Source organism: Tenrec ecaudatus, chromosome 16 (assembly GCF_050624435.1).
Source record: "Tenrec ecaudatus isolate mTenEca1 chromosome 16, mTenEca1.hap1, whole genome shotgun sequence".
Lineage (NCBI taxonomy): Eukaryota > Metazoa > Chordata > Mammalia > Afrosoricida > Tenrecidae > Tenrec > Tenrec ecaudatus.
In genome coordinates this window covers 4,111,935-4,137,040 of record NC_134545.1, presented here as the reverse complement: position 1 = coordinate 4,137,040, position 25,106 = coordinate 4,111,935, and the positions used below count along the sequence as shown (strand labels likewise).

At 51.4% G+C, this 25,106-nt stretch overlaps 1 protein-coding gene and 1 pseudogene across 1 annotated transcript in view; one reads left to right on the top strand and one right to left on the bottom strand.

Moving 5' to 3' along the window:
- Window positions 1-25,106, top strand: part of AACS (acetoacetyl-CoA synthetase) — a 46,995-nt gene that overhangs the window by 7,106 nt on the left and 14,783 nt on the right. Inside the window, exons 2-8 of the mRNA XM_075534031.1 lie at window positions 1,430-1,533; window positions 2,704-2,824; window positions 10,073-10,186; window positions 17,598-17,695; window positions 19,349-19,463; window positions 19,975-20,056; window positions 23,076-23,223. Of these exons, the coding sequence (XP_075390146.1) occupies window positions 1,430-1,533; window positions 2,704-2,824; window positions 10,073-10,186; window positions 17,598-17,695; window positions 19,349-19,463; window positions 19,975-20,056; window positions 23,076-23,223 (782 nt within the window). The remainder of the gene's footprint in view (window positions 1-1,429; window positions 1,534-2,703; window positions 2,825-10,072; window positions 10,187-17,597; window positions 17,696-19,348; window positions 19,464-19,974; window positions 20,057-23,075; window positions 23,224-25,106) is intronic.
- Window positions 14,438-14,848, bottom strand: LOC142429249 (cytochrome c oxidase subunit 7C, mitochondrial pseudogene; annotated as a pseudogene).

Sequence of the window (25,106 nt, the reverse complement as noted above, 5' to 3'; positions counted from 1 at the left end):
TGCGCCATCCCAAGAGGGCCATACTCATTGCTTCATTAGCAAACTGCCCAATCCCCTTGGTAGGCCGTAGCACCATATTTGCAAGTTTCCACTGAGTCTTTTAGTGGGAGTTAGGAGAGTATTGTGAGAAAGGCCAGAGCAGAGCAAGCCCATGCGCCTCACCCACGGCTCTCCTTTAGTAGCCATTGGACAGGAAATCCTGCTTCTCTATTTTAACAACCACATGGTGCTCCACAATATGAACGCACAGTTGATTTCATCAGAATGCTCTCTTAGGATCCTTAGGCTGCTTTCAATTTTCTGCTAAAAATCCAGGCTTAGTTGTAGTTTCAAACAGCACAAGCAGGCCACCAGAAACCTTCCCATTGTAACCTCTGCCTTTTGGAAGCTGTTGAATTGCTGGTTTTGTAAGCTTCTGTGGTCTAGTAGTTGTAGACTCTAAGATCAGTTTTGTGCAAGGCCCTGTTCTAAGCACTTTATACACGTGTTCATTTAAGTCATCACCACAGCCCTGTGGAGGGGCTGCTGTTCATCCCCTCCCATTTTCCAGATGGGGAAACTGAGACACAGTGAGCGTGAGCCTGAGGTCATACAGTTAGTAAACAACTGCAGGTGTGCTGGCTCCCGAGTCCAGGCCCGAGGCAGAGTGGGTGAAGTGTGAAGCCACTGCCCTGTGGCTTTTGTTCTTTCTGTGTCTTGGCTCTGGTCGTGGTGGTAGGCTTGCTTCAGTGCAAGTTAGGATCAGTTTACACCCCCTGCCCTTAGCAGGATGACTCTTCACCCATGATCTCTGAGCCACTCAAACACACGTGCCAGTGGAGCCCTGGCGGCGCTGTGGCTGCTCACCCGACCAGCCACTCTGGAGGAGAAGGATCAGGCGGTGTTCTCCGGGAGAGTCGCATAGCCTCTGAAGCCCTTCGTAGAGTTGCTCTGTTTTGGAATCCACTAGGTGGCAGTGAGTGTGGGTGTCCTCAAACTACGGCCCGCCGGCCACATGCGGCCCTCCGAGTACATTTATCTGGCCCGCCGGGTGTTTTTGCCCCTTTTGGTTTTTGACTTCAAAATAAGATACGTGTAGTGTGCATAGGAATTTGTTCATAGGTGTTTTTTTTTTAAACTATAGTCTGGCCCTCCAACAGGTCTAAGGGACAGTGAACTGGCCCCCTGTTTAAAAAGTTTGAGGACCCCTGATCTAAGGAGTCCTGGGGGCACACTTGTTAACGACTCTTGATGACTAACCAAAAGATAAGTGTTTCTAACCGAGCCTGAGGTTCTGGTTATTTGCTCTCACAGACGACAGCCAGACAGAACCATGGGGCAGTGCTACCCCGTCATGGGGGTGGCAGGGAGTCGCAGTCAGCTGGACAGCAGGTGACAACAGCACAGGTGTATCTGAGCTCCATGTCCTTTTGTTTTTTTGTTTTTTTAGAAAACTATGATGACTTATACCATTGGTCAGTGAAGTCATACTCGGACTTCTGGGCAGAGTTCTGGAAGTTCAGTGGCATTGTCTTCTCCCGCATGTATGATGAGGTGAGTAGAAGTTTTGCCAACGCTTCATCTTTTAATGGTTGTGCTTCAAAAGAAATGTCATGTTGGGGACATCCTGAATCATGTCTCCTTTCAAAATATCACATCCACGGGGCAAAAAAAATCATTGCCTTAGAGAATCAGCATTGGATTATGTTGGAGACCCTGTGAGTCTGTACCCTGGGCCAGCCACCCAGTTCTGAAACCTGATCAGCCCTTAAGAGTAGGTCATTGTTTTTTTTAAAATATACCTTATTGTCATTTTGTGGAAAGATTATAGAGCAGACTGGTTATTTACTTAACAATTCATACATGTTTTGTTTGGTGACGTTGTTACCCCCTCAGTGTGATTACTCTCTTCCCGTTTCCTCCTTGGGACCCCCAATTCCATCCACCCATCTCCTTAGCCCTTTCCTGCCTGCTGAGCATTGCTTTTGATCAAAGGCTCTCCTCGTAGTCTTGCACGATTGGTGGTTCTGCGGAACATGTTCCCGCACGGGTTTGACTGTCCACTTTAGAGGCCTGCCTGTCGTCTGGCTGAGAGGTGATCTCTAAGGGTGGTCCCTATCCAAGCTCACAGTATCCAGGGCTCCACAGTCTGTTGGGCTAAGTCTGGTGTTTTTAGTTTTTTTTTAAAACAAGCTTTTTTATTGTGGATTAGGTGAAGGGGTACAGAGCGGGTCCTAGTTTTGCTTTCCACAATTCAGACATATTTTGGTAGAAATACTATATGTATCTCAAAACTACAAGTAGTTTTGCTTTTTTTGATGTGGAATTTAGAGAAGGTTACAATTCCTTTCGCTCAACATCAGAAAGAATCCCGGGGAGAACACATTGGAAAACCCTTGTGGGAGGCCCCCTTCCCTCCCGGTTATCCTGGACCTTTGTCTCATAGGTGCTGGGCAGGACCACATCTGCCTTGTTTACTCTTGTCTCTAGCATCTCTTATCAAGTAGGTACTTAATATACATTTGCTGAAAGTAGATGAATGCCTTCGGTGTCTTCCCTCCTTGGTCTTCTCTTCATTTCAAGCCTTGGGACTGAGCCAGAATTCCACCCACAGGAACTGCATTGGGCTAGCGAGTGAGCAGGCTCTCTGAGAAGCAGGGTGGGTTGTGTTTCTTTGTGACCTTCATTGCTCACCTGTGTGTCTTGGTTTGGTGTTCTCTTCAGGTCGTGGACACGTCGAAGGCAATCTCGGAAGTGCCTGAGTGGTTCAGAGGCAGCCGCCTGAACTACGCTGAGAACCTTCTGCGGCACAAAGACAACGACCGGGTCGCCCTGTACGTTGCAAGTGAGTCTTGACAGCGGTGGCGTGGGCTTTCTCGGGCTCCTGTCCTAGCTGCAGCGCCACATGTTTCCCGGGGCTCTGGAGGACCCAGAACCGTCACTGGGTGATACTTACGTAGTACCTTGGCCCGTTTCTGACGCGATTAGACACCACTGACTTCCTAAAAGAGTTAACACACTCTTCCACGATGAGAGTTTCTCCACTGTCCTCGTGCGGCCTCCGCTGCTCTGACGCTGAGCAGGTTTCCGCAGAGCTTCCAGACCACGGTGGACTGGGAAGAAAGGTCTGCCTGGCTGCTTGTGAAATGCAGCCAGTCAAAGCCGAATGGCTCACAGTGGCCTGGTCTCCCTGTGTGTGGGGTCATGATTGGTTCACTGGCTTGCAGGGGCTGCCACATTTCGGGGAGCATTTTGAGGTTTAGAGACAAAGGTAGCAGAAGGCATAGAGCGTTCTCCTTGAGCCTCTTTCCCATTGACAGTCTCCCCTCTTACTCACCAAATGGATGGGCTCAGCAGTTTACTGTCTTAACTAAAGTCCACTGTGCGCATTGGGTTAATTCTTGGTGGTGTAGTCTTACAGGTTTTCACAATGGTGTAATTGTTTTTTTAAACATTTTATTGGGAGCTCATACAACTTACCACAATCCATACATACATCAATCGTGTAAAGCACATTTGTACATTTGTTGCCATCATAATTCTCAAAACATTTGCTCTCAACTTAAACCCTTGGTACCAGCTCCTCATTTTTCTCCTCCCTCCCAGCTCCCCCCTCCCTCATGAACCTTTGATAATTTATAAATTATTATTTTGTCATATCTTACACTGTCCAACATTTCCCTTCAGCCACTTTTGTTCTCCGTCCCTCAGGAAGGGGGTTATATGTAGATCCCTGTAATCGGTTATCCCTTTCCATCCCATCCTCCCTCCACCCTCCTGGTATCGCCACTCTCACCACTGGTCCTGAAGGGATCATCTGTCCTGGATTCCCTGTGTTTCCAGTTCCTTTCTGTACCAGTGTACATCCTCTGGTCTAGTGAGATTTGTAAGGTAGAATTGGATCATGATAGTTGGGGGGAGGGGAGGAAGCATTTAGGAACTAGAGGAAAATTGTCTGTTTCATCATTGCTGCATGTCACTCTGACTTGCTCGTCTCCTCCTTGTGACCCTTCTATAAGGGGATGTCCAGTGGCCTACAGATGGGCTTTGAGTTCTCACTCCGCACTCCCCCTCATTCACAATGATATGATTTTTTTTGTTCTTCGATGACTGATATGTGATCCCTTCGACAACTTGTGATCACACAGGCTGGTGTGCTTTTTCCATGTGGGCTTTGTTGCTTCTGAGCTAGATGGCCGCTTGTTTACCTTCAAGCCTTTAAGACCCCAGATGCTATTTCTTTTGATAGCTGGGCAACATCAGCTTTCTTCACCACATTTTCTTATGCACCCATTTGTCTTCAGCGATCATGTTGGGGAGGTGAGCACACACGATATGATTTTTTGTTCTTTGATGCCTAATACCTGGTCCCTTTGACACCTCATTATCACGCAGGCTGGTGTGCTTTTTCCATGTGGGCTTTGTTGCTTCTTATCTAGATGGCCGCTTGTTTACCTATGTGTCTGCCAAGACAGTATCATACAGGACAGTATCATACAGGACTGCACTTGCATGTCCCTCGTCCCTGGTAGCCACCACTGTGTCCACAGTCTCCATAGTTTGGAAGGACACCACAGTATGTAGCCTTTTCAGCTGGGCTTTTGGCACACTCAGTACGCACTTAGGTTTCCTGTGTGTCTTTTTTGTGGCTCATTAGCTCATCTATTGAGTTAATATTGAGGGGCTCTCTATGGTCTAGGTTTGATAGGAGAAATTGACACGCCAGTAATAATGATCTCCTTCAGGGTTGGAGTCTCTGGGTAGTGTGTGTGGCATGAGGGCTGCCTGCTAACTAGGGCTGCTGGTTGGACTCCACTCCCAGGGCCACTGGTAGGAAGGCAGCCGTGTCTTGCTCCCACTGAGGAGCAGCTGGTGGTTTCAGTGCTGACCTTGCAGATCCGTGTCCTCCTCTCTGTGGTCCCCGACATGCCGTGATATGGCTGTCGCACATCCTGTTCATCCTTCAGAGCCTCCTCAGGCACTGCCACCGTGCTGTGCTTGCTGCCAGCTGCAGCTTGCCCAGACGCAGCAGGATGCCTTCCCACATGGGAAGGGGATCAGGGGGGGGCTTGTGGTTCGCTGTCAGTTTCCCACTTCCTCCTCTCTGACCATCCCTTCGCTTTGAAGTACCTCAGCCCCTGTTCTCAGTGTGCCCGCACCTCTTGTCCCCACATCGGCAATGTCCTCGTCATGCCGGGGATCACATGTAGTCTACTAAGTGGGGACCTCTTGTAAGCAGGGTCCTCAGCCGACTGTCTTTTTTTAAAAAAATGTGAATTGGTGGAAAGTTTGCAGAGCAGATTGATTTTCCATCCATTGGTTCGTACGCATTTTGTTTTACCTCATTAATTGCAATCTTCACAATGTAACCTGACATTCCATTTCCTCCGTGTTTCTTCCTACGCTGAACCCCTCTGAGCTTTGTCTGGGGTAAATGCTGCCCTTTGAGTGCACGTGATTAGTTGTTCTAAGGTGTGTACACCTCCCTAGTGTCATTGTCCCCCTTAGAGGCTTGTCTGTTGTTTGGCTGAAAATTGAATCATGGACGACCAGGTCACTTCCAGACTTGAAGAGGGGCGAAGGCCCTTAGTCTTGGGGGTTCCACCAGTCCCTGTCAGTCAAGTGAGCCTGGTTTTTCTAGAAGCGATTTTGAGTGTGGTCCCACAGTACCCTCCCCGCTCTCAGCCCCTTCTCATGGGAGCTCTTTCAGAGCTGTTGGTAGTGGTAGGTGGGTCACGCCTGGGACACTGCTCTCAGGCTTGTGGAGCCTGACATTCATGTGGTTCATTAGTCTACTGGCCTAGTGGTTTCCTCGCATTTCTGAATTTTCAGGCTCCTTTTTCCTTCGGCCAGAGAGAGACCGATAGTTGCCCTTGAGCCTCTCATGAACTTCTAAGATACCAGTCACTGTTTGCCACTGTATTGTCTTTGTGGTCTCTTGTGGGGGGAAAAGGCCAGCCCCTCACAACTAATCGTGGGTTCAATAGGTGCAATTGTATGGTTGACAGATACATAAAGATTATAATAAAGTCATAGAGAGCGTGAGAGATAGACGAGAGATTGAAATAATGGAGTCAGACATATTTCATGGTAGCATGCTCACCTCAGCCTCACTTGGTGGTCCATGTGGAGGGAGGCCTGAGGGCAGGAGAGAGGGGGAGGGGAAGGAGGACAAGGGGAAAGGGAACGGGAGAGAGAACCAGAGAGGAGAGGGGGAACCAACAAGAGACCAAGAGGATTTTTTTTTTTTGCTAACCCAGCTCTATATGCCTTTGAGGAAAGTGCTAGCCCGCTAATTACAGGTAAGGACACACGTCACAGGAAGGGGTTGCACTATAGGTTATAGAGCAATGAGAGGGGACAATCTAGGAGTATACACATAATAGGAAGAGGAGGGATTGGGGGCACACATGTGACAAGGGGCGGATTCTAGATTCAGGATGGCAGCCTTACTTTGGATGTCACTGAGCAAGTTTGACTTGTTCTCTGGATCTCCATAGAAACCATTATCAGTAGGGTGTAAACCCCACTCACAGGGACCAGACTGATGGCTGCAGGCCTTTAGGAAGAAGTAGCCCATCGTCCTTAACAGCAGGGACCAGCTGCCTTCAGGAGGTCTCTAAAGCAGGCGTCCTCGAACTATGGCCTGCTGAGGACATTTATCCTGCCCACTGGGTGTTTTTGCCTTTGTTTAAAAAATCTGAGGATCCCTGCTCTAAAGCATCTGACCTCCCCCCATATGCTGACAAGTAGACTCTAATGTTTGACATATCTTTGGAGGAGACAAAGCTGGGGAAAAGTCTCTATAATCCCACAGTCTCTGTTATGCCAGAGAATTGACTGTATTGACTTTGGGAACTCAAGCATCCCTGCGTTTTGGTCTCCACGTGTTTCCCTGATTGGTCCTGTCTCTCCCACTGGTGCAGGTACTCATGGGGCTCTGCTGGACGTTGTGTTCTCAGTAGAGTTAATCCTTCTCCGTGTTACCCAGGGCTGAGGGAGCCCAGAGACAAGCAAGTGTCTGCCTTGCAGCCTTTATGCTCCAGTGAGTGGAGCACAAACAGTGCGCATCACTGTGTGCTCACGGTCAGCACATTTTGCCTAGAACAGTGCGTGTCAGGTGGCTGGGTATTTTTATAGGATATTTGTTTGATAAAGGACAATCCAGATTCACACCAAAGGCAAATGGGGATGCTGATTCACTTTAGAAAAAAGATGCTTCATGTAGGAGAAATGAGAAGCAAGCAGCTGTCAAGAACAAAACATTTACATCATTTGCCCACCAAGATGGCAGTCAAAGGATTGAAATCTTTCAGAGGTTCAGAGTTTTTCTGTGTCTTCAAATATTCAGTCTTACCACTAGTAATAGCTATCTGTTGATAAGAGAATTTATCCCCAAATAACGGCTTAAAATAAAACAGTCATGGCCTCACAGTTTCTGTGGGTGACACGTTGGATGTGACTCAACTGGGTGGGGGTATGCCGTGGAGCTCTCTGGTGAGGTGGTGGTCAAGACGTGGCCAAGTGTCAGGGGAAGCCAGCCCCTAACACATCATTATGGGTCCGGTAGGCGCAATTGTACAGTGATAATAAGTAAAGATCATAGTAAAGTTGTAGAGACCATGAGAGATAGAAGTGGAGTATTGAAATAAATGGAGTCAGTCACGATTCATGGTAGCATGCTCACCTCTGCCCCGCATGATGGTTCCCGTGGAGGGAGAGAGAGCGAGCTCTTTAATGCTAGCCCAAGCTTTTTATATTCTCTGGGGACATGCAAGCCCCCTAATTACAGGTGAGGACATACATCACATGAAGGGGCTGTACTATAGGTAATTCAGTAATCAGAAGGGGTGGTCTAGGGACATATATGCAATAGGAAGAGGGATTGGGGGTATATATGTGACAATATGGGCAGATCCTAGGTTTAGGATGGCGGTTTAAATTTGACCTATTCCTTAGATCTCCATAGGAACCATTATCAGTAGGGTGTAAACCCCACCTACTGGAACCAAATGGATGACGGCAGGCGTCCAGTGTCTTTAACAGCAGGGAGTGGTGCCTGCCATATAGTCTGGCAACTGATGGCCATCAGGGAGGATGCCTGTGAGCATCTGACCTCCCCCCCACAGCAAGACTGAAGGCCTGCCTGGGGCTGGACGACCCATCCCCAACATGGTGTACTCTACGGTGGCAGGAGGCCTCAGGTCCTTACCACACAGGCTTCTCCACTGTGTTGCTCGAAGGCCCTGCAGACATGGTGGCCGGTTTCCTCTAGAGTGAGCCACATGGAAGATCTGCTGACTTGCATGACCGAGGTTCAGAAGGCACTCCACCGTTCCCACAGTGCCTGCTGCTTCTCCGGGGCATCCCTGTTCAGGGTAGGAGGGACCACTTGGGGGCGCGAGTACCAGGAGGCAGGATCACCGGGAGCCACCATGGACTCCAGCTTCTATACCGTCATTGACCAGTTTGAACCAATCCGCTAGGTGCAGCGTAGCCTCTCACAGTTTCAAAACATTTTTCTTTTTTTTTTTTTGCTTGCTTGAACCCTGCCTGACAAAGAGAGAGAGATCCATATTTCTTTTTTAAACAGTTTTATTCCCATATTGTACAAGTCAAGTCAGTCATCCATTCACATAAGGAAGAGTTGCACTATCATTACTACAGCTGTTAGGTTTCTCTCTCCAGCCTAAATCACAGCCAATTTTAAAACAATGTCTTTGACCTTACACTCATTATTAGCTTCCTGTTTTCCCAAGGAACCGTGAATCCAGTTACTGTCTCTCTACATAATCCAACCCTGGGCATTTTAGTGTGCAGTTCCCGTGTCCCAGCTGCAATACTGTAGTTCAGTTCTGTCAGCTGGCATGGAGGCACTTTGGTGGCACCAGCTTTGGTTCAGCACTTGACTGCTAGCTGACAGGTTGGCAGTTTGCACCCACTCACTGGCTATTGGGAGAAAGACTTGGTGAACTCCCATGAAGATTGCAGCCCAGAAAAGCCTCTGGGGCCATGCTGCTCTGTCACATGGGATCATTGAGTGGAGGTGCCCAGCCTAGCAGCAAGGTACACCTCTGAGGGAACCGGGGTGAAGGGTGCCAGGACTGCTCTGTGCTGTCTCTGCAACCCCCCTTCCCATGTCGTTATTTCAAAATAAAAAGCTAATAGCACCACCTAAACCCAAAGGGTTCTTCTTTTAGTAAGAAGTCTGTCCCTTCTGGGAGGGTGGAGGGAAGGTGAGGGAGAAAGGGGGAACTGATTACAAGGATCTACATATAACCTCCTCCCTGGGGGACAGAACAGAGAAGTGGGTGAAGGGAGATGTTGGGCGGTGTAAGATATGACAAAATAATAATAATTTATCGAGGGTTCCTGGGGGGGGGAGGAGTGGAGAGGGAGGGGAAGAATGAGGAGTATCAGGCTCAAGTAGAAAGCAAATGTTTTGAGAATGATGAGGGAAACCAATATACAAAAGTGCTTGACACAATGGATGTGTGTGTGGACTGTGATGAGTTGTACGTTGTACAAGCCCCCAGTAAAATGATTTAATAAAAAAAATCCCAGTAACCATATGAAAAAGAAAAAATGAACGAATCCTATACCAAGACTTATGTGAGCCTGAGTCTCAGCGTCGTTCCCTAAGTCAGAAGCGCTGGGCTGCCACGTTCAGGAACGGTGTAGGCTGCACAGTGCTTTTCACTGCATCCGTGAAATGTTCCTTGGTGGGATGTCCTGCGATAACATATTAGCTAGGTCGCTGAGTAAAAGTTCATTGAGAAATTGTTACTATTCAAAATGGCCATACTTTACCGTTTAAATACCGAAGAGTAAATTTAAAAAAATCTATGCTATGTGATATATACATATGATAATATGATGTATAGAATAATAAATACATATTCATTACAAAAAAAGAAAAACAAAATATCTTAAAACTAAAAAAAAAAAATAAGTCTTTCAGCGGCCCCCTGAGAGTAAGGTTCAAGACCATCGCCTTGGCCTCCTTAAGCCATCAGGGCTTCCTGGCTCGCGTTTCCAGCCCAGCCTTGGTCCCCAGAGGTCACATGTGTCATACACCCTTCTCTCTTCCCAGGGGAAGGCAAAGAAGACATTGTGAAGGTGACCTTTGAAGAGTTGAGGCAGCAAGTGGCGTTGTTTGCAGCAGCCATGAGGAAGATGGGGGTAAAAGCAGGGGACCGTGTCGTCGGTAAGTCTTTCTTTTCTGGTGGCTGTGGTGGCTGGGGGCCAGGGGAAACTGAGACCGGTAGCTGGGAAGGTTGAACGTGAGTAAGAGCTTAGAGAGCACACTGGTTTTCCAAAAGCCCTCACATACATCAAGAGTCGCTGACTTGGTGGCCTTCTCCCCAGTGTGAGTGCACCCTTCCTCCTTCTCCTGGTCCCTTCCTCCTGAGCTCCCAGCCTTTCAGAAAATCTCCTGTGCCTCTGGGGTTTGATTGTTTCCCCTGCAGGCCTGCCTGCTGTGCGGCTGAAAGCTGGGGGGGGGGGGTGCGGGGAGTTCAGTGCTGGGCTAGTCAAGAGGTGAGGGTTTTTATGAATAAGGTGAACTTCCCAGGACTCTGCCTACATGCGCTCAACAGAAAACAAGCATGAATGTCGTGTGTGTGTGTGTGTGTGTGTGTGCGTGTGCACACACGGGGCATCCCACTGGCCACTACTGTGAGCAAGGAAGTGGACTTGGGCACTAAGGACCTCGTACCTTTGGCTTGTTAATGACCTCGGAGCCCGTGGGGTGATGGGTACCGACACCATAACATTCGGCAAAGCCCACAGTTCACATCAGGCCCAGGCCTTGGGCTGCACAACTCCGTGGTTCTAAAGGAGTGCTCAGTGCCCTGTGTTCCACTGCCCACCAACGAGAGCCTGTGACCTACTGGGTTGGAGAAGAGTGCCTTGCGGCACTGCCGGAAGATGACCGAATCTGCTGGAAGAAGTGCCGCAGAAGCGTTTCTTAGAAGTGAGGATGATGAGATGCCGCCTCATCAGGCCCTTTGGCCATGCTATAAGGAGGGCCCAGTTCCTGGAGACGGATATCATGCTTGGTCAAGTTGGGGGTCAGTAAGAAAGGGAAGGCCGTCACGGAGATTGACAGACACAGTGGCTCCAGCAATGGGCTCAAACGTAGCAATGGTGGAGAGAATGGCACTAGGCTGGGAGGGTGTAGTTTTACAGGGTTGCCATGAACCTGAACCTACTTGATGGCTCCCGGTTCTGCACCTGGCCAGCCTGCCCTCTCAGCCCACACCCGCTGTTCTTTTTCACTCCGCCCTGGATTCTTCCAGGGGCTTGATGAAAGTAAGAGAGGTCCCTTCTGGTGGTTGAGGGGATGGGGACCGGCTGCAGCAGGTCCTGAGAAGTGGCACACCTGTTCCCAGCAAGGTGCTTTCAAGGGTAGACTTTCTGCTCTGAGTGTCACCATCAGCGCTGACCAGATGGCAGCCTCTAATCCTAGAAGTCTCAGCAGGGCTGTAACTAGCAGAGATGTCTCATCCGGTTGCCTCTTGCTCAGGGACCCCAGAGGACTAGATCCCTGAGGAGCCTGAAACGCCACCTCCTCTCCTCTTAGCAGATGGGAAACTGAGGCAGGTGGGAGTCTTCACCTTGGGAGCAAGACACATGTCTCCTCTGGCTCCCCTGGGCAGCGAGTCATGGTTTCCCGCTCCGTCCGCTGAGATGCTTTTCTTGTCGCCTGCTTTCCCTGCCTCTTGATTTCTGAAAAAAACAGAAAGCCTTGGAAAGAGGCCTGCTCTCAGCCCCAAAGGAACTTTATTTAATTTAGAAGCTGGTAGGTGTGTGCACCCCAGTGAGTGGGTAAAGATGAAGGTAATTTATCTTTCCATGGGGCCCTGGTCGTCAGGATTCTTGACACTCACCACTCCCACCACCTCATGGTACTGGGACAAGACCACAGGCCAGTGTTGGTTGCAGGAGAAGCCTCCGGGCCTTGGACTGTGTGGCTGGATGTGGCCCTCCCAAGGAGCCTTACTGCTGGTGGGTGTTCTGTGGGTGTTTACAGAGGGCTGCCAGAGGCTCTCTCAGAACAGAACTGACTGTGGGACTTGGGGTTCAGCACATGTTTGCTGGCTGGAAAGAAATCCGATTGAAAGGACTCTTTAGGAGGAACCCGAGTCCCCTGTTGCTGTGGGCTCTCCTGGGATGCCCTTCCTGCACCTGTCACGGGGTTGGTCCATGCTGGCCTCTGCTCGGACGTTCCCTTCCTCCTTACCCTAGGGGGGCCTCCCCTCACTCAGTCCCTCTCCCTCTCCCTTGCTTGTTTTTTTCACGATTTATTCTTGTGTTCCCTCTCTCCTGAAATGACATGACGAGAGGCTTCTGCTTCTGCTCGCTGCCGTGTCTCAGTCTGTGAACAGTTCCTGGCATGTAGCTGCTCTAAAGAAATGACCGTGGAGCTGGACCGATGAGCAGAGCAGACGGTTTCACAGCTGAGACCCCAGTTCGCATGGGTTTTTCGTGGTCCAGTTTAATCTGTACTCTTTTAGGGTCTCAGAAAATAATGTAAAATGTTCTGCACCAGTTCTAACTATGACCAATTACATTTTTGAAAATCTTTTGAAGCAGACTTAAACATTTTATTAATCATTTTATTGGAGGCTCGTACAGCTCTTATCACAATCTATCCATCCATCCATCCATCCATCCATCCATCCATCCATCCATCCATCCATCCATTGTGTCAAGAACACTTGTACAATTGTTGCTATCATCATTCTCAAAACATTTTCTTTCTACTTGAGCCCTTGGTATTAGCTCCTCATTTTTCATTCTCCCTCCCTGACCCTCCCCCCCTCCTGAACCTTTGATAATTTATAAATTATTTTTTTGTCATGTCTTACACTGTCCGGTGTTTCCCTTCATCCACTTTTCTATTGTCCATCTCCCAGGGAGGGGGTTATATGTAGATCCTTATAATTGGTTCCCCCTTTCTCCCCCCCTTTCTCCTTACCCTCCTGGTATTGTTACTTTCATTATTGGTCCTGAGGGTCTTACAGATTTTATACAATTCATAAATCAGTGATATCAAGCACACTTGTACATAGGTTGCCCTCATCATTTTCAAAACAAGCTCTTTCGACTTGAGCCCTTGGTATCCGCTCCAGTGCACAGTGACTCAGGAACATCGGGGCCCCGCTCGGCCTTGCACCACCCTCACAATCGTTGCCGTGCCCGAGCCCATTGTCGCAGCCCCTGTGTCACCAGTCTCATGGAGATGGGTTTCTTCTTTTCCGCTGCCTCATCTACTTCACCAGACACCAAGCCCCCGATCACATGTCCAAAGTACATGAGATGAAGTCCTGCCATCTTCTAAGGCTGCCTCTCTTCCAGTACTGATCTGTTTGTTCTGTTGTTAGCACACAGTATATTTAATACTCCTGACCAATACCATAAATCAAAGACATCAATTCTTCTTTGGTTCCCCTTGTTGTCCAGCTTCTGCTTGCATAGCAGGTGATTGAAGAGACCGTGACTTGGGTATATGATGGCTGACACTCCTTCAAATCAGGCTCCGACTTGTTTGGGCCACCACTTATCTTGTGGTTTGATGTACCGGGTGGCTTGTGTGTTGCTGCGATGCTGGAAGCCATGCCAGTTACCCCAAATGCCAGCAGAGTCCCCCAGAGTGAGCAGATTTCAGCAGAGCTTCCAGACTAAGAACAGACAACAAAAGAGGACTTGGCTCCCTACTTTGGAGGAAGAGGCATTAACCAAAAAAAAAAAAAGGCTCCAGGAGTTGATGGGACACCAATTGAAATGTCGGAACAAGCGGATGAAGCACTGGAAGCACTCACTCATCTGTGCCAGGAAATTTGGAAGACAGCTACTTGACCAACTGATGGAAAAGGTCTATATCTGTACCTATTCCAAAGAAAGGTGACCCAGCAGAATGCTCAAACTAGAGAACACTATCACTGATCACACATGTAAATAAAGTTTTGCTGAAGATCATCCACCAACGGTTGTAGCAGTACATTGACAGAGAGCTGTCAGAAGTTCAGGTAGACTCAAAAGAGGACATCGAACAAGGGTGATCATTGCCGATGTCAGAGGAATCTTGATGAAAGCAGAGAATTCCAGAAAGATGTTTATTTATGGTTTATTGCCTATGCACAGGCATTCGACTGTGCGAATCATAACAAACTACAGATAACTTGGAGAACGGGAATCCCAGAACACTTCATTGTGCTCATGAGGAACTTGTACATGGATCCAGGGGCAGTTGTGCCAACAGAACAACCATGTACTGCATGGTTTAAAATCAGGAGAGGTGTAGGACAGGGTTGTATCCTGTTACAGTGCTCAGTCAACCTGTGTGCCGAGCAAATCACCAGAGAAGCTGGCCTATCTGAAGAAGAGTGCGGCATCAAGATCGGAAGAAGGCTCATTAACAGTCTGCCATACTCAGATGACACAGTCTTTTTTTTTTTTTCATGTATTAAGTTTATTTACAAACATAACCAGTATGCTATTAAGTTCAACAGAGCTTGATCCAATTTTCAGAGGTTGGACTTCATACAATGCTCTTCTCATCTGTTTCATAGATCATTTAAGCATCCTTATTTCTTAAGCAGTTGGTGTCTTACTATAAAGAAAGATGCAGCAAATCCAGACCCAAAGTACATGGTCATCATAACCAGTAACCGCCACTTGTTTTCCACAGAAAATGGCAAATTTTTCTCAGGGCCCTCCTCATAGTGGCTCCTCCGGACCACAGAGGTGGTGAAGCTCCGCACGCTCTGCCCCAACATGGCGCTGTTGGAGGCTCCGCGAAACTCCTCGCAGAGAGGGACCACAGAAGAAATGGCGGTAGCAGTTCCTGCTCGTGACCTTGTTCCCCGGTCCAGATGACACAGTCTTGCTTGTGAAAGTGAGGAGGACTTGCAGCCCTTGCTGCTGGAGACCATGACTGCAGCCGTCAATGTAGAGCCCTGCTCTGTGATAGGCTTTTTGTGCCAACATTGTTCTCCTAAGAACATGCGGGCAGAGTTTAGCTTGTTAATCACGTCTCAGCTTGATGGAAGGGAAACTGAGATAAATGGCTCCCAGGAAGCAGGCCACTCTCTCTCTCTGCTTCACCTTCCTGTTGAAGAGCTGCTTCGAGCCACACTGATTGGCGGCCAGAGCAGCCCCACCATTGGATCTACAAGACTGTGCACTCACGGGCCCGTGCTCTTACTGCACCCTGCATCAGTGAGTGTGGCTGTGTGCGTCTGAAGAGGGACTTGTGGACTCGTCTGGACTCAGGGAGTAGAACTGACTTACGGACTTGACGTGAACTGGGCTGAGATGTTTGACATGTAATTTCTTCTTGATTTAAAGCTCACACTTGCACATACGTCAGTGTCCCTGGGTTTGTTTCTCTAGTCAACCTGGCCTAACGCAAGCTCAATAGAAAGAAAGTCAAAACCCTCACAACTGGACCAACAGCTATAAAAGGTTGACGTTGTCAAGGATTTTGACTTGCTTGTATCCACAGTCAGTGCTCCTGGAATTAGCAGTCAGAAGATCAAAAGATGAGTTGCATAAGGTAAATCTGCATACAACCTCTTTAGAGGATTGAAAAGCTGGGATGTTATTTTGAGGACTGTGCTAGTCTGGGTACATTAGCGAAACAAATCCCCAGAAGCATGTATAATTGTTTTATGTAAAGGGTAAGTGCACATCAAGAAAACATCCCAGCCCAGTGCTGCCCAAGCCCACAAGTCCAACATTAGCCACATGTCTGACACAAAGCCCTCCTCCATCTCACAAAACACACGCAATGATGCCAACTGTAGGAGGAAAGCTGAATCAGTGAATGTGTAAGCATCTCAGCGCTGGCAGGGGGCTCCACCCAGCACCCAGGGCTGCATCCGGGTAGGTCCATGCGCTTTTTTTCGGGGATGTCTTGCAGGAAGTGAGCCCATCAGAAAGCAAGAGACCTGAGAACTCGAAAGGCGAGGCTCACCGAGCCATATATCTCTCCGCCCTTCAGTTAAACCCACTTGTGTTTATCGGCCAGGTTGGCACAATAAACTAACTACCTCAAAGACTAAGGTGCTATTGACCCAAGCTCCATGGTATTTTACTTGCCTCAAAGACCCGAATAGAAACAGAAGGCGGTGCTGACAAAGAAGATGGAAAGCACCGTGGGCTGCTAAGTGGACAAGCAGAGCGTCTTGGAAGAAACGCAGCCAGAGTGCTCCTTAGGGGCAAGGATGGTGAGACGGCATCTCAGGTACTTTGGACATGTGAGGAGAGACCAGTCCCTGGAGAAGGACATCGTGCTCGATGAAGTAGAGAGGCAGTGACAAAGAGGAAGGCCCTCAAGGCGCAGCTGGATTGACACCATGGCTGCCACAGCGGGCTCAAGCAGGGGTGCCATTGTGAGGATAGCATAGGACTGGGCCGGGTTGTGTTCTGTTGTGTGCAGGGTTGCTGTGGGTTGGAACCTAACAACCCCCTTGGTGTGTCTTAGCATGCCCCGACCAGTTGTTAGAGCTAGGACTGCGTGCTTCCCCCACAGGGACTCTAGGGGATGATTCAAGAGGAGGGCTGAATGCTATCACCGTTCAGGGCCTCTTGGCTTGGTTTTCGGTTGTCTGGGAAGTGGTCCCCAAGGCTGCTGTCTTGGCTGCTGCAGAAGTGCTGGCTGTCTGGCCATGTCTCTGCCACACGAAGTCAGCTTCATCCCTCAGCCTCCTGGAGCAGGGAGTTCTGCCCTGCCCTTGGGTAATGGCCCTACCGAGAGTCTGTTGTTTACGCTCACAGCCAGCTCAGCAAACATCCTCACATCTGCCATATGCCAGGCGCTGGGCAGAGCACACACCACCTACCCCTCGGGGTGCTCCTGGCCCACTGTGAGCTCCAAGGACACACAGCTGCAGTTGCGGAGGTTTAGGTAGACAGGTCAGAGGAGAGGCTGAAGGTTGGAGCTGAGCAGGGCCTCTGCCATCACTTGGGTGCCACACTACTGCTCAGGGGAGGCCTCGGTCCTGTTCTCTGCTCCCTGACCCGCTTGTCGGGCCTTGCCCTCTGATCCTTTAGGAGATCTGTTTGATTGATGGAAGTCAGAGTCTTTGCCCTGACTGAGACGCAGAGCGGACACTGCCCGTTACCTGGCTTCCTCTCTTGCAGTGTGATGAGTTCTGTGGTGGAGAGAGCATGTGCTCTGAGGTGGGCCCGAGTTTGAGTGGTGGAGGGCAGGCTGGCCTTGGAGATGACTTTTCTCAGGAGGGCTTGTCGGATTTGAGAGCTGATGGAGGAGGAAAGGTGGGGGTATGGAAGTGTCTGAGTGTGCGTTCACCGTGTGCACAGGCTCTGGGGCAGGAGGAATAGAGAGTAACTGGACAGCTGAATGAAGGAGGCTGAGAGTAGAGGGAAGAGAGGCTGGCAATGAGGGCAGGGGCTTTGAGTTGCTTTGAGTGGGGCCTGGGGCTGGGTTGCAGGGGTGAGAGTGGTAAGTGATGAGTCTGCTGGTTGGCGAGGGGTATGAAGGCAGGAGCTTGGGTGTGCAGGGCCGGGCTCGCCCACTCCCCACCACTGCCTGCCTCTTGAAGTGACCTCAGGAGTCAGACCTTTGCCTTGCCCTGTGCCCCCTGCAGGCTACTTACCCAACAGTGCGCACGCAGTGCAGGCCATGCTGGCGGCCTCTAGCATCGGCGCCATCTGGAGCTCCACGTCCCCAGACTTCGGGGTGAACGTAAGTGAGGGCTCCGGCTTTGCCCTGAGGGTCTGGGCGTTGCGGCCTCTGCAGTGAGCCCCCATGAGGTGTCATCCTGGCTACCCATGCTAGAATTCAGCCCCTGATTGGGCTGAAGACTTCCCAGGCAGTGGCTCCTGGACACATCCCAGGCCCAGGGACCCCCAGCTGTGAAGTGAGAGACCTAAGGCCATGGTGGGGATTGGTGTAGGGGGTTACTCGCCACATTCTTGGTGCCCGAGAGTGTTCTCCTGCCACCTAGTCTTGCTGGATGATTGGCATCATTTTCCTGTCTTGCCACCACCATAGAAGTCATTCTCGTCGACTTACGTCCACTCTGTGTGGCTCCTGTGTGGTTGCGGTCCAGGCCTTTCTGGAATGGCAGTGCTGGGACAGCTGCTTGGGCATAAGTGTGCTCTAGATGGTAGCACGCCTCGGCTCCCACTGCATCCAGGGCTCTGAAGGGCATCTCCATGGTACAGGCCATGCCCATGTCTGCGAGTCTCGGGACAGGGCTGCATGCTTTTCTAAGATGCCTCACTCTGACCATCTATCTTGGAAGAAGTGCACCTCTTCCTCTGTGTTCTGGTACGGAGACCCCACTCTGTCCTCTGGGGACAGGCTGGCATGCCCGTGATTAGCCATGGGCGCTTACTAAGTGAGGCAGCCAGTGGACAGCTTGTTTGCCAGTGTGTGGGCACTGGAGGATGCAGTAGGCCTGGGTGCGGCAGCAGGCTGGGGGTGGGCTTTGGGCTCCTCCCTCTCCTATCCCCAAGCCTCTCAGAGTGTGTGTTTCTCACCCTCTGGTTTTCCTGGCCACCACTGAGCCAGCGACATCATCTGAGATGTCAGAGACCACGCCTGAGGTTCTTTCTCACTGCCCATAGGAGGCGGTTGTTGTCGGTAGCCATGCTAATGTGCACACACACAAAGAAGGCTGGGCTGGCTTGTTCCCTGGCCTGGGACTGGGCCCACAGGAGCTTGGAGAGATAATCTCCTAGCCTCCATCCTTGGAGTCGGCTCTGTGTGTCCGTGTCTGGTTAGGAAAATGACAACCTTGGACCGCAGACTCTGCATCTTCAGCCCTGCGGTTCCCGCACTTGAGCTGCAGCAGGGTTACCAGTTGGCTTGTGAAAGACCAAGCGCCTGCTTTGCTGGGCCTGGGTCCAGGTGGGGGCTGGGACAGCTCATCCAGGGGCCACATTTGGGTGCCCAGCCTCACAGGACAGACAGCATTGTTGCCTTAGAGATACGCTCAGATGGGGCTTCTCCATCTGACTGCACCATCCCATTTCCATCCCACATCAACCTCACCACTGCCTTCAAGTCTTTCCAGCTCTGATCGACCCCACGGACAGAGCAGAACAGCTCCCAGGCTCTTCCGAGGCAGCTGTAATCTTGGGAGGTGCAGACACCCTCACCTGTCCCCCTCTGATTGGCTTGGGGGTTCCCTCTGCTGGCCTGTGGGTTTGTAGCTGAGTGCTTCATCACTGGGGACCAGGGCACCCTGCCGTTTTGATTGGTTTCCCTGGGTGGTGCGGGGTATGAGCAGCATGTAACTCGTGCCCTCTCCCCTGATGTGAAGCATCCCTGTGGGCAGCAGAGGCTGGTGCCCTCTGCCCACCTGTGGCACTGTCTGCCCTCGGCTTCCAGGGCGTGCTGGACCGCTTCTCGCAGGTGCAGCCCAAGCTCATCTTCTCCGTGGAGGCTGTCGTGTACAACGGCAAGGAGCACATCCACTTGGACAAGCTGCAGAAGGTCGTTAAAGGTGCGAGGCCTCCCTGGGGACACGGGGCTGCGAGGTCGGGGACCACTTACCTAGGGGACACGTGGCCTGGGAAGTCAGAGGCTTTCTCCAGGGGATACAGGTTGTGTAGTTTGGGGTCTTCTAAGGGGACATGGGGGCTATGAGGACAGGGCCTTAACCTGGGGGACATGGGAGCTGTGGAGGTCAGGGGCCTTCCTGGGGTACAGGGGACATTCGTTAGCCATAAGCACCATAAGAACCCTGCATCCCCTGAGTTGAGTCCCTGGGTGGTGGCAATGGTTAACTGACTGGAGGTTCGAGATTCCCCAGAGAAAGGCCTGGGGTCCACTTCCAGAGAGTCTGCCTGGAGTCCTGTGGGGCACAGCCGGCTGTGAGACCCTGGGGCGCCACTGTTGGAGCGGGCTCCCTGGCAGCTGTCTGGTTCTCGGATTTGAACTGTGTGACATTTTCATAAAGAATCAGAAGCTCCAGGCCTTGCACCCTGTAACCTGTGCGTCTCCTCTCGGTGCAGGTCTGCCGGACTTGGAAAAGGTCGTGCTGATTCCATACATCTCCTCCAGGGAGAAGATCGACATCTCCAAGATCCCAAACTGGTAGGCCGGCCCTGCTGCTGTCTGGGGCTCTGACTCCAGCTTGAGGAGCAGAGGGGTTCCCATAGAATCACTGTTCTGTGGACGGGACTCCTGAGGTCCCCAGTCATGCCTCCGAGGCCATAGAGGTTATCAGTGTCAGCAAGGCAGGCAGACAGCCCTCACTCTCCCTGGCAGTGGGCATGGTGGGGCCTGGACTCTGCTCCTGGCATTGGCCACTGGCTTGTGCATTGGAGCCTCTGTTTGTGTGTGTACGTATGCACATGTACATATAGTGTATAATGTGTGCATACGAATGCAGGCGGACCTTGGACACTGCAGATTCTGTTCCAGACCACAGCAATACAGTGGAGAGTGCCGGAAACCAAGGCGTGGGTTTCCTCGTGCTCAGCCACTAGAGCAGTGTCTCCCAGGGTGGGCAAGACGGCCCCCAGGGGCAGTGATGGAATGACCCAGTGTTGTCGGTAGCCCTGCACTGTGTCCTGGATAAGCCATAGTCTAAAATCTTTGAACTGTCCGGGAGCACTGAGCAAATTTTTTTTTTTAGAGGAAAAGGGGTGTTAGGCCCAGAAGTTTGGGGACTGATGTCCTACCTAGACTGTCATTTGTCGAGTGTGCCACAGCACGCTGAAAAGGCTTGAAGTGTTGGCACCAAGTGAGTACCTGCATTCACAGGACCTGCTCGGCACAGGGCGGCCGCAGACCTGCAGTGAATTGAAGTTCAGGAAGATGAGCCTCCCCCTTGGCAGCTGGACACCCCACTAGCTAGAAACTCCCACGGCATGAGCCGAGGAAAGTGGGCTGGGCCCTCTGTACTCTCCATTTCTTTGGGAGCAACAAAAGTGATCGTTTTACACTGTGACTGACCAACCCTCTGAGAGTTGAGATTTTCTCTGGAAGCACCCAGTGAGGTCGGCCCTTCCCAGGGCTGGGTTGGAGGTGAGGGCAGCAACCTGGGGCTGCCAGGCTCCACAAGGAGTTGGCTGCTGAGCAGCCATTGAGGTTTACTGCTCAGAGGTGAATAAGGTGCCCTTTCTAACCACTGCTTGTCATTGCGCCGCGGAAGCCTACCACATGGCCGGTCCCCTGTCACAGCCTCCCTCTGCGATGTGTGCATTGTTCTTTCTCACTAAAGATCCTCCTTCACAAATTGCCCAAAGCCAAGTTTAGCTGATCGACACGAATCAGCACCAACTCCACGACAACATTTCTTGTTAAAACAAAGAGGGCTATGGTGGTCCAGTAGTAGGAGACCTGGCATCGATTGATTCTCAGCCACAGCACCTCAGGCCCAACTTCCACCCTGCCTTTGAGGGCGGCTGGCATGGTGCTCTTTCGGTGGAGTGCTAGGCAGAGAGGCCTGGTGATCTGCTGAAAATCAGCCAGTGAGAACCCAGTGAGTGGGTCACATGGTCTGATGCCCACTGAACCTTGGGGTGGCACAGGACCCCAGGGTGTTTGTTCAGTACTACGTGGAATTGTGCAAGTTGGACTGACTGGACAGCTGTTAACAGCAACAAGAAAGAAAGAACATTCCATTTGTCCAAAACCAGTCATTTTCTTCTCACGACTGAAAGTATGCCCCTAAGAAGGCTTTGGGTGTCTCCGGTCTGGCTACCGGTTCAAAAAACAAATCTGGCGGCGGTGCCTCTTTTCAGGGTGTTCCCACCACAAGGAAGCTTTCTAGCGGTGTGGGGGTAAGGCCAGGAGACTGCTCATGTGAGGTCAGAGTTGGGACTCTTTGTAGGTTCTTGCATTGTGCTGTTACAAACCCCAGGATTGAGTCAGTCAGTAATGACCTGTGATACTGGCCTGGGAGAAAGATGAGATTCTACTCCCACAGAGTTTCAGTCCAGGAAACTTACAGGACTTTGGAACAAACATATCGGGGTGCTCTAAGGAGCAGAACTCTTGGCTCACACTTCACTGTGGAATCACAGCTTCCCAAACTTTCCTGTTCTATTGCCCTCTTTCAGAAACGAAACTACTCAGTGTCAACCACCCCTCGCTCCCCAGTCCCTTCCCAGCAATGTAAAACGTTTGCATTATATCTCCCAATCAGAATAAAATGTAGGTTTCTGCTTTTGCAGTCCTTCTGGATTGTTCCAGCCCTCCCGAGGAGGTGTACTGCCCACTTTGGGAAACACTTGACTGGCCCCCAGATTCCGGGTGGCTCAGGGAGGTCCATATCAGCTTCCACAAGCTGCCGGCAGCCGTGCTCCCTGGCAGCCGTGCTCCCTAGTAGCCCTGCTCCCTGGCAGCCGTGCTCCCTGGCAGCCGTCTTCCGCGTGTGTGGTGCCTCTGGCAGTTTTGCTGTAGTTGCGTTTTAACTTTTTATTGTGATGGGAAGGACTGCCTGGAGAGTGAATTAGTTTCTTGTTCCACAATTTGTATACATTTGGTTTCATGACATTGACTGCTTCCCACTTCCTCCCCTCCCTCCCTCCCTCCTTCCCTCCCTCCCTCCCTCCCTCCCTCCCTCCCTCCCTCCCTCCCTCCCTCCCTCCGTGTTCCCATTTTCCTTTCTGGCCTGCTTTGTGCAGTCTCCTTGGCAAATGCTGCCTGTTGGTCTTGGGTAGCTGGTGCTCTGTGGGCGAGTGCACATTCCCTGGTGATTGCTCACCTTGAAGGCCGTCTGTTGTTTGACTGAAAGTTGAGCCTTGGTGGTGTTTAGAGGATTAAAGGGCGCCCACGGGCCCTAGTCCCAGGGCGTCCACCAGCTCTTACTTGCCCAGTCTGCCCAGCTCTTACTTGCCCAGTCTGCTTTGGGTGGTGTTGAGTTCGGCTCTGCAGTTTGCTCCCACTCTGCCTCCCACTGGGCTCCCTCTCAGAATGCCGGCTTCTGCTCTTGTTCTCAGACTTCACCTGAGTAAACCCCTCTCGCGTTGATCCCGAGGGCACGGCTGGAAGGGCAGTGGAGGGCTTGAGACTTCCTCTTCTCGGGCATGGTGCAGCCCCTTACAGGGTTGCCCGCCTCGGGAGGGACGAGTGCTCAGGCTGTGTCCCCTGTTTCTGCCCACAGTGTGTTCCTGGATGACTTTCTTGGCGCCGGGAAAGGTGAGCAAGCGCCGCAGCTGGAGTTTGAACAGCTGCCCTTCAGCCACCCGCTCTTCATCATGTTCTCGTCTGGCACGACCGGCTCGCCCAAGTGCATGGTGCACTCGGCTGGGGTAGGTCTCAGCCAGGGACGATGCCCTCCCCGCCCCTGTTCCTGTTCTATGACATCATCACCTGTCCCTCACCCCTGGGGGTTCAGTCTGCAGCCCCCTAACATGGCGGGCTGAACCAGGATCTCTAACTTGGGGCCAGGAAGAGTTGCTGTACGGTGGGTGTTGGCCCCGTTCCCAGGGGTTGTGCAGTATGGTCAGCAGCAGAGATGTCCATGTTGTGGGCAGGACAGTGAAGGACAACAGAGAAGGTCTCAAAACCCCTATGGTTCAGTTCCCAGAACCTTGGGTGGTAGCGTTTCCTCAGGGATGTCGGGGGTGGTGGTGGTGGTGGTGGTGGTGGTGGTGTCTGTCTTGTGAAAGGATGGCCACCCAGACTGTGGTGAACCAGAGACCACCTTGGGGCCCGTCATCCAGTGTTCGGCCAGCCTGGCCACTCACCTGCTGCTGTCCTCAAACGGGACTGCCGGAACCCCTGACCGAATGGCGTACTCCTAACCATTCGCTTCCTATTTGTGCTGCACACAGGTGGGCCTGGAGAAGCGGGGCAAGCGTAGCAGGAAGGCCCCACGCCTCCCCGGGCTAGATCGGCCCCTTGCCAACCTTCTGTCGCTTTTGTGTCACGTTCTCTCCACGTCGACATTGCCTTGTCTTGGGCTGCTCCTTTTGGCAGAGCCATTTGGGAGTGAGCTTGAGCAGGTGGCTCCCACAACAAGCACGCCCTCTTTCCTCACCATAATAGGCCCCTCCAGCTTGGGGGCCATCTCACTGACAGCTCTGGCCAGTGTCCCAGTTGTTCCCTTCATGGCGTTCAGGCAGCAGTGCCCTCAATTGTCACATGTCCACAGTCTCTGTCTGCCGTGGCATTGGTAGTGTTGACGCCCTGGGCCCAGCGCTTCCAGGGCAGGCACTTGGCTCTGTGTGGCGCTTCCTCATGACAAGCTCCAGGTGGTGCCGACAGACCTGTGTCCTCCTCAGTCCTTGCGTAGGAGGCCCACGATGCCAGCTCGGCGCTACAGCGCTTCCGTCAGGCCGTGCTTCTGAAGTTAACCTTTCTCTTCCCTCTCACCTCGTCTGGTGCTGCTCTGCCCCTGCGCTTGGTGACAAGCTGCTCTTTCCTCTGAGAGACTAACAAACACATTTATCTTCTCAGTTCACCAGGCTGGAGGTTGGAGTTCAGGGTGCTGGCTCTGGAGGAAGGTCCTTGTCTCCTTTCAGTACCATGGGCCTAGTGGTCCTTGGAGATCCCCATGTGTCTTGGCGCCAGTCTTCCCCTGGGTTTAGGAGGTTCTCAGCACAGGGGCCCTGGGGCTGAAGGACGTGCTCGGCTCCCAGCTGTGCTTTCTGGTGGCAGGGAGGTCTCTTGGTGAGAAGCTTCTTTCTGACTTCGGTTACTTCCTTCCGACTGGGCTGGCCTGAGAAACTATGGTCCTTGAGGGCCTGCCCACCTGTGGCTCTGGTTCTGAGATGACCACAGGCCTTGCAGCCCTGAGGGTTTGGTTTCCCAGTTTCCCTCCTGCTAGCACAGCAGAGGCAGGACGTTCCCGTGGGAAGAGAATATAGAACAGGCTGCGCAGACACAGAGGGGCAGAGGCGACCTGACCCTTGGTAGGAGGCGCTGGTCCAGTTTCATGTTTTGGGGTTTCCTAAAATGCCTGTTCCTTCTGCCAGCTCCCTGCCCAAACCATCAAGGTTTCTGAAAATGCTCAGCTCTTTTATGTATATTTTTATGTAATGACTATCATACTTTTATTTTTACAAAGAGGAACATAATATTGTATTCAGTATAACATAGTTGGGTCATAAAAATTGCTGTGCTGGTGTGTTCAGAGAGTGAAAACTTCAGGAAGCTTGGATTCCATCTCCACGGGCTGTTGTTGCTGAGT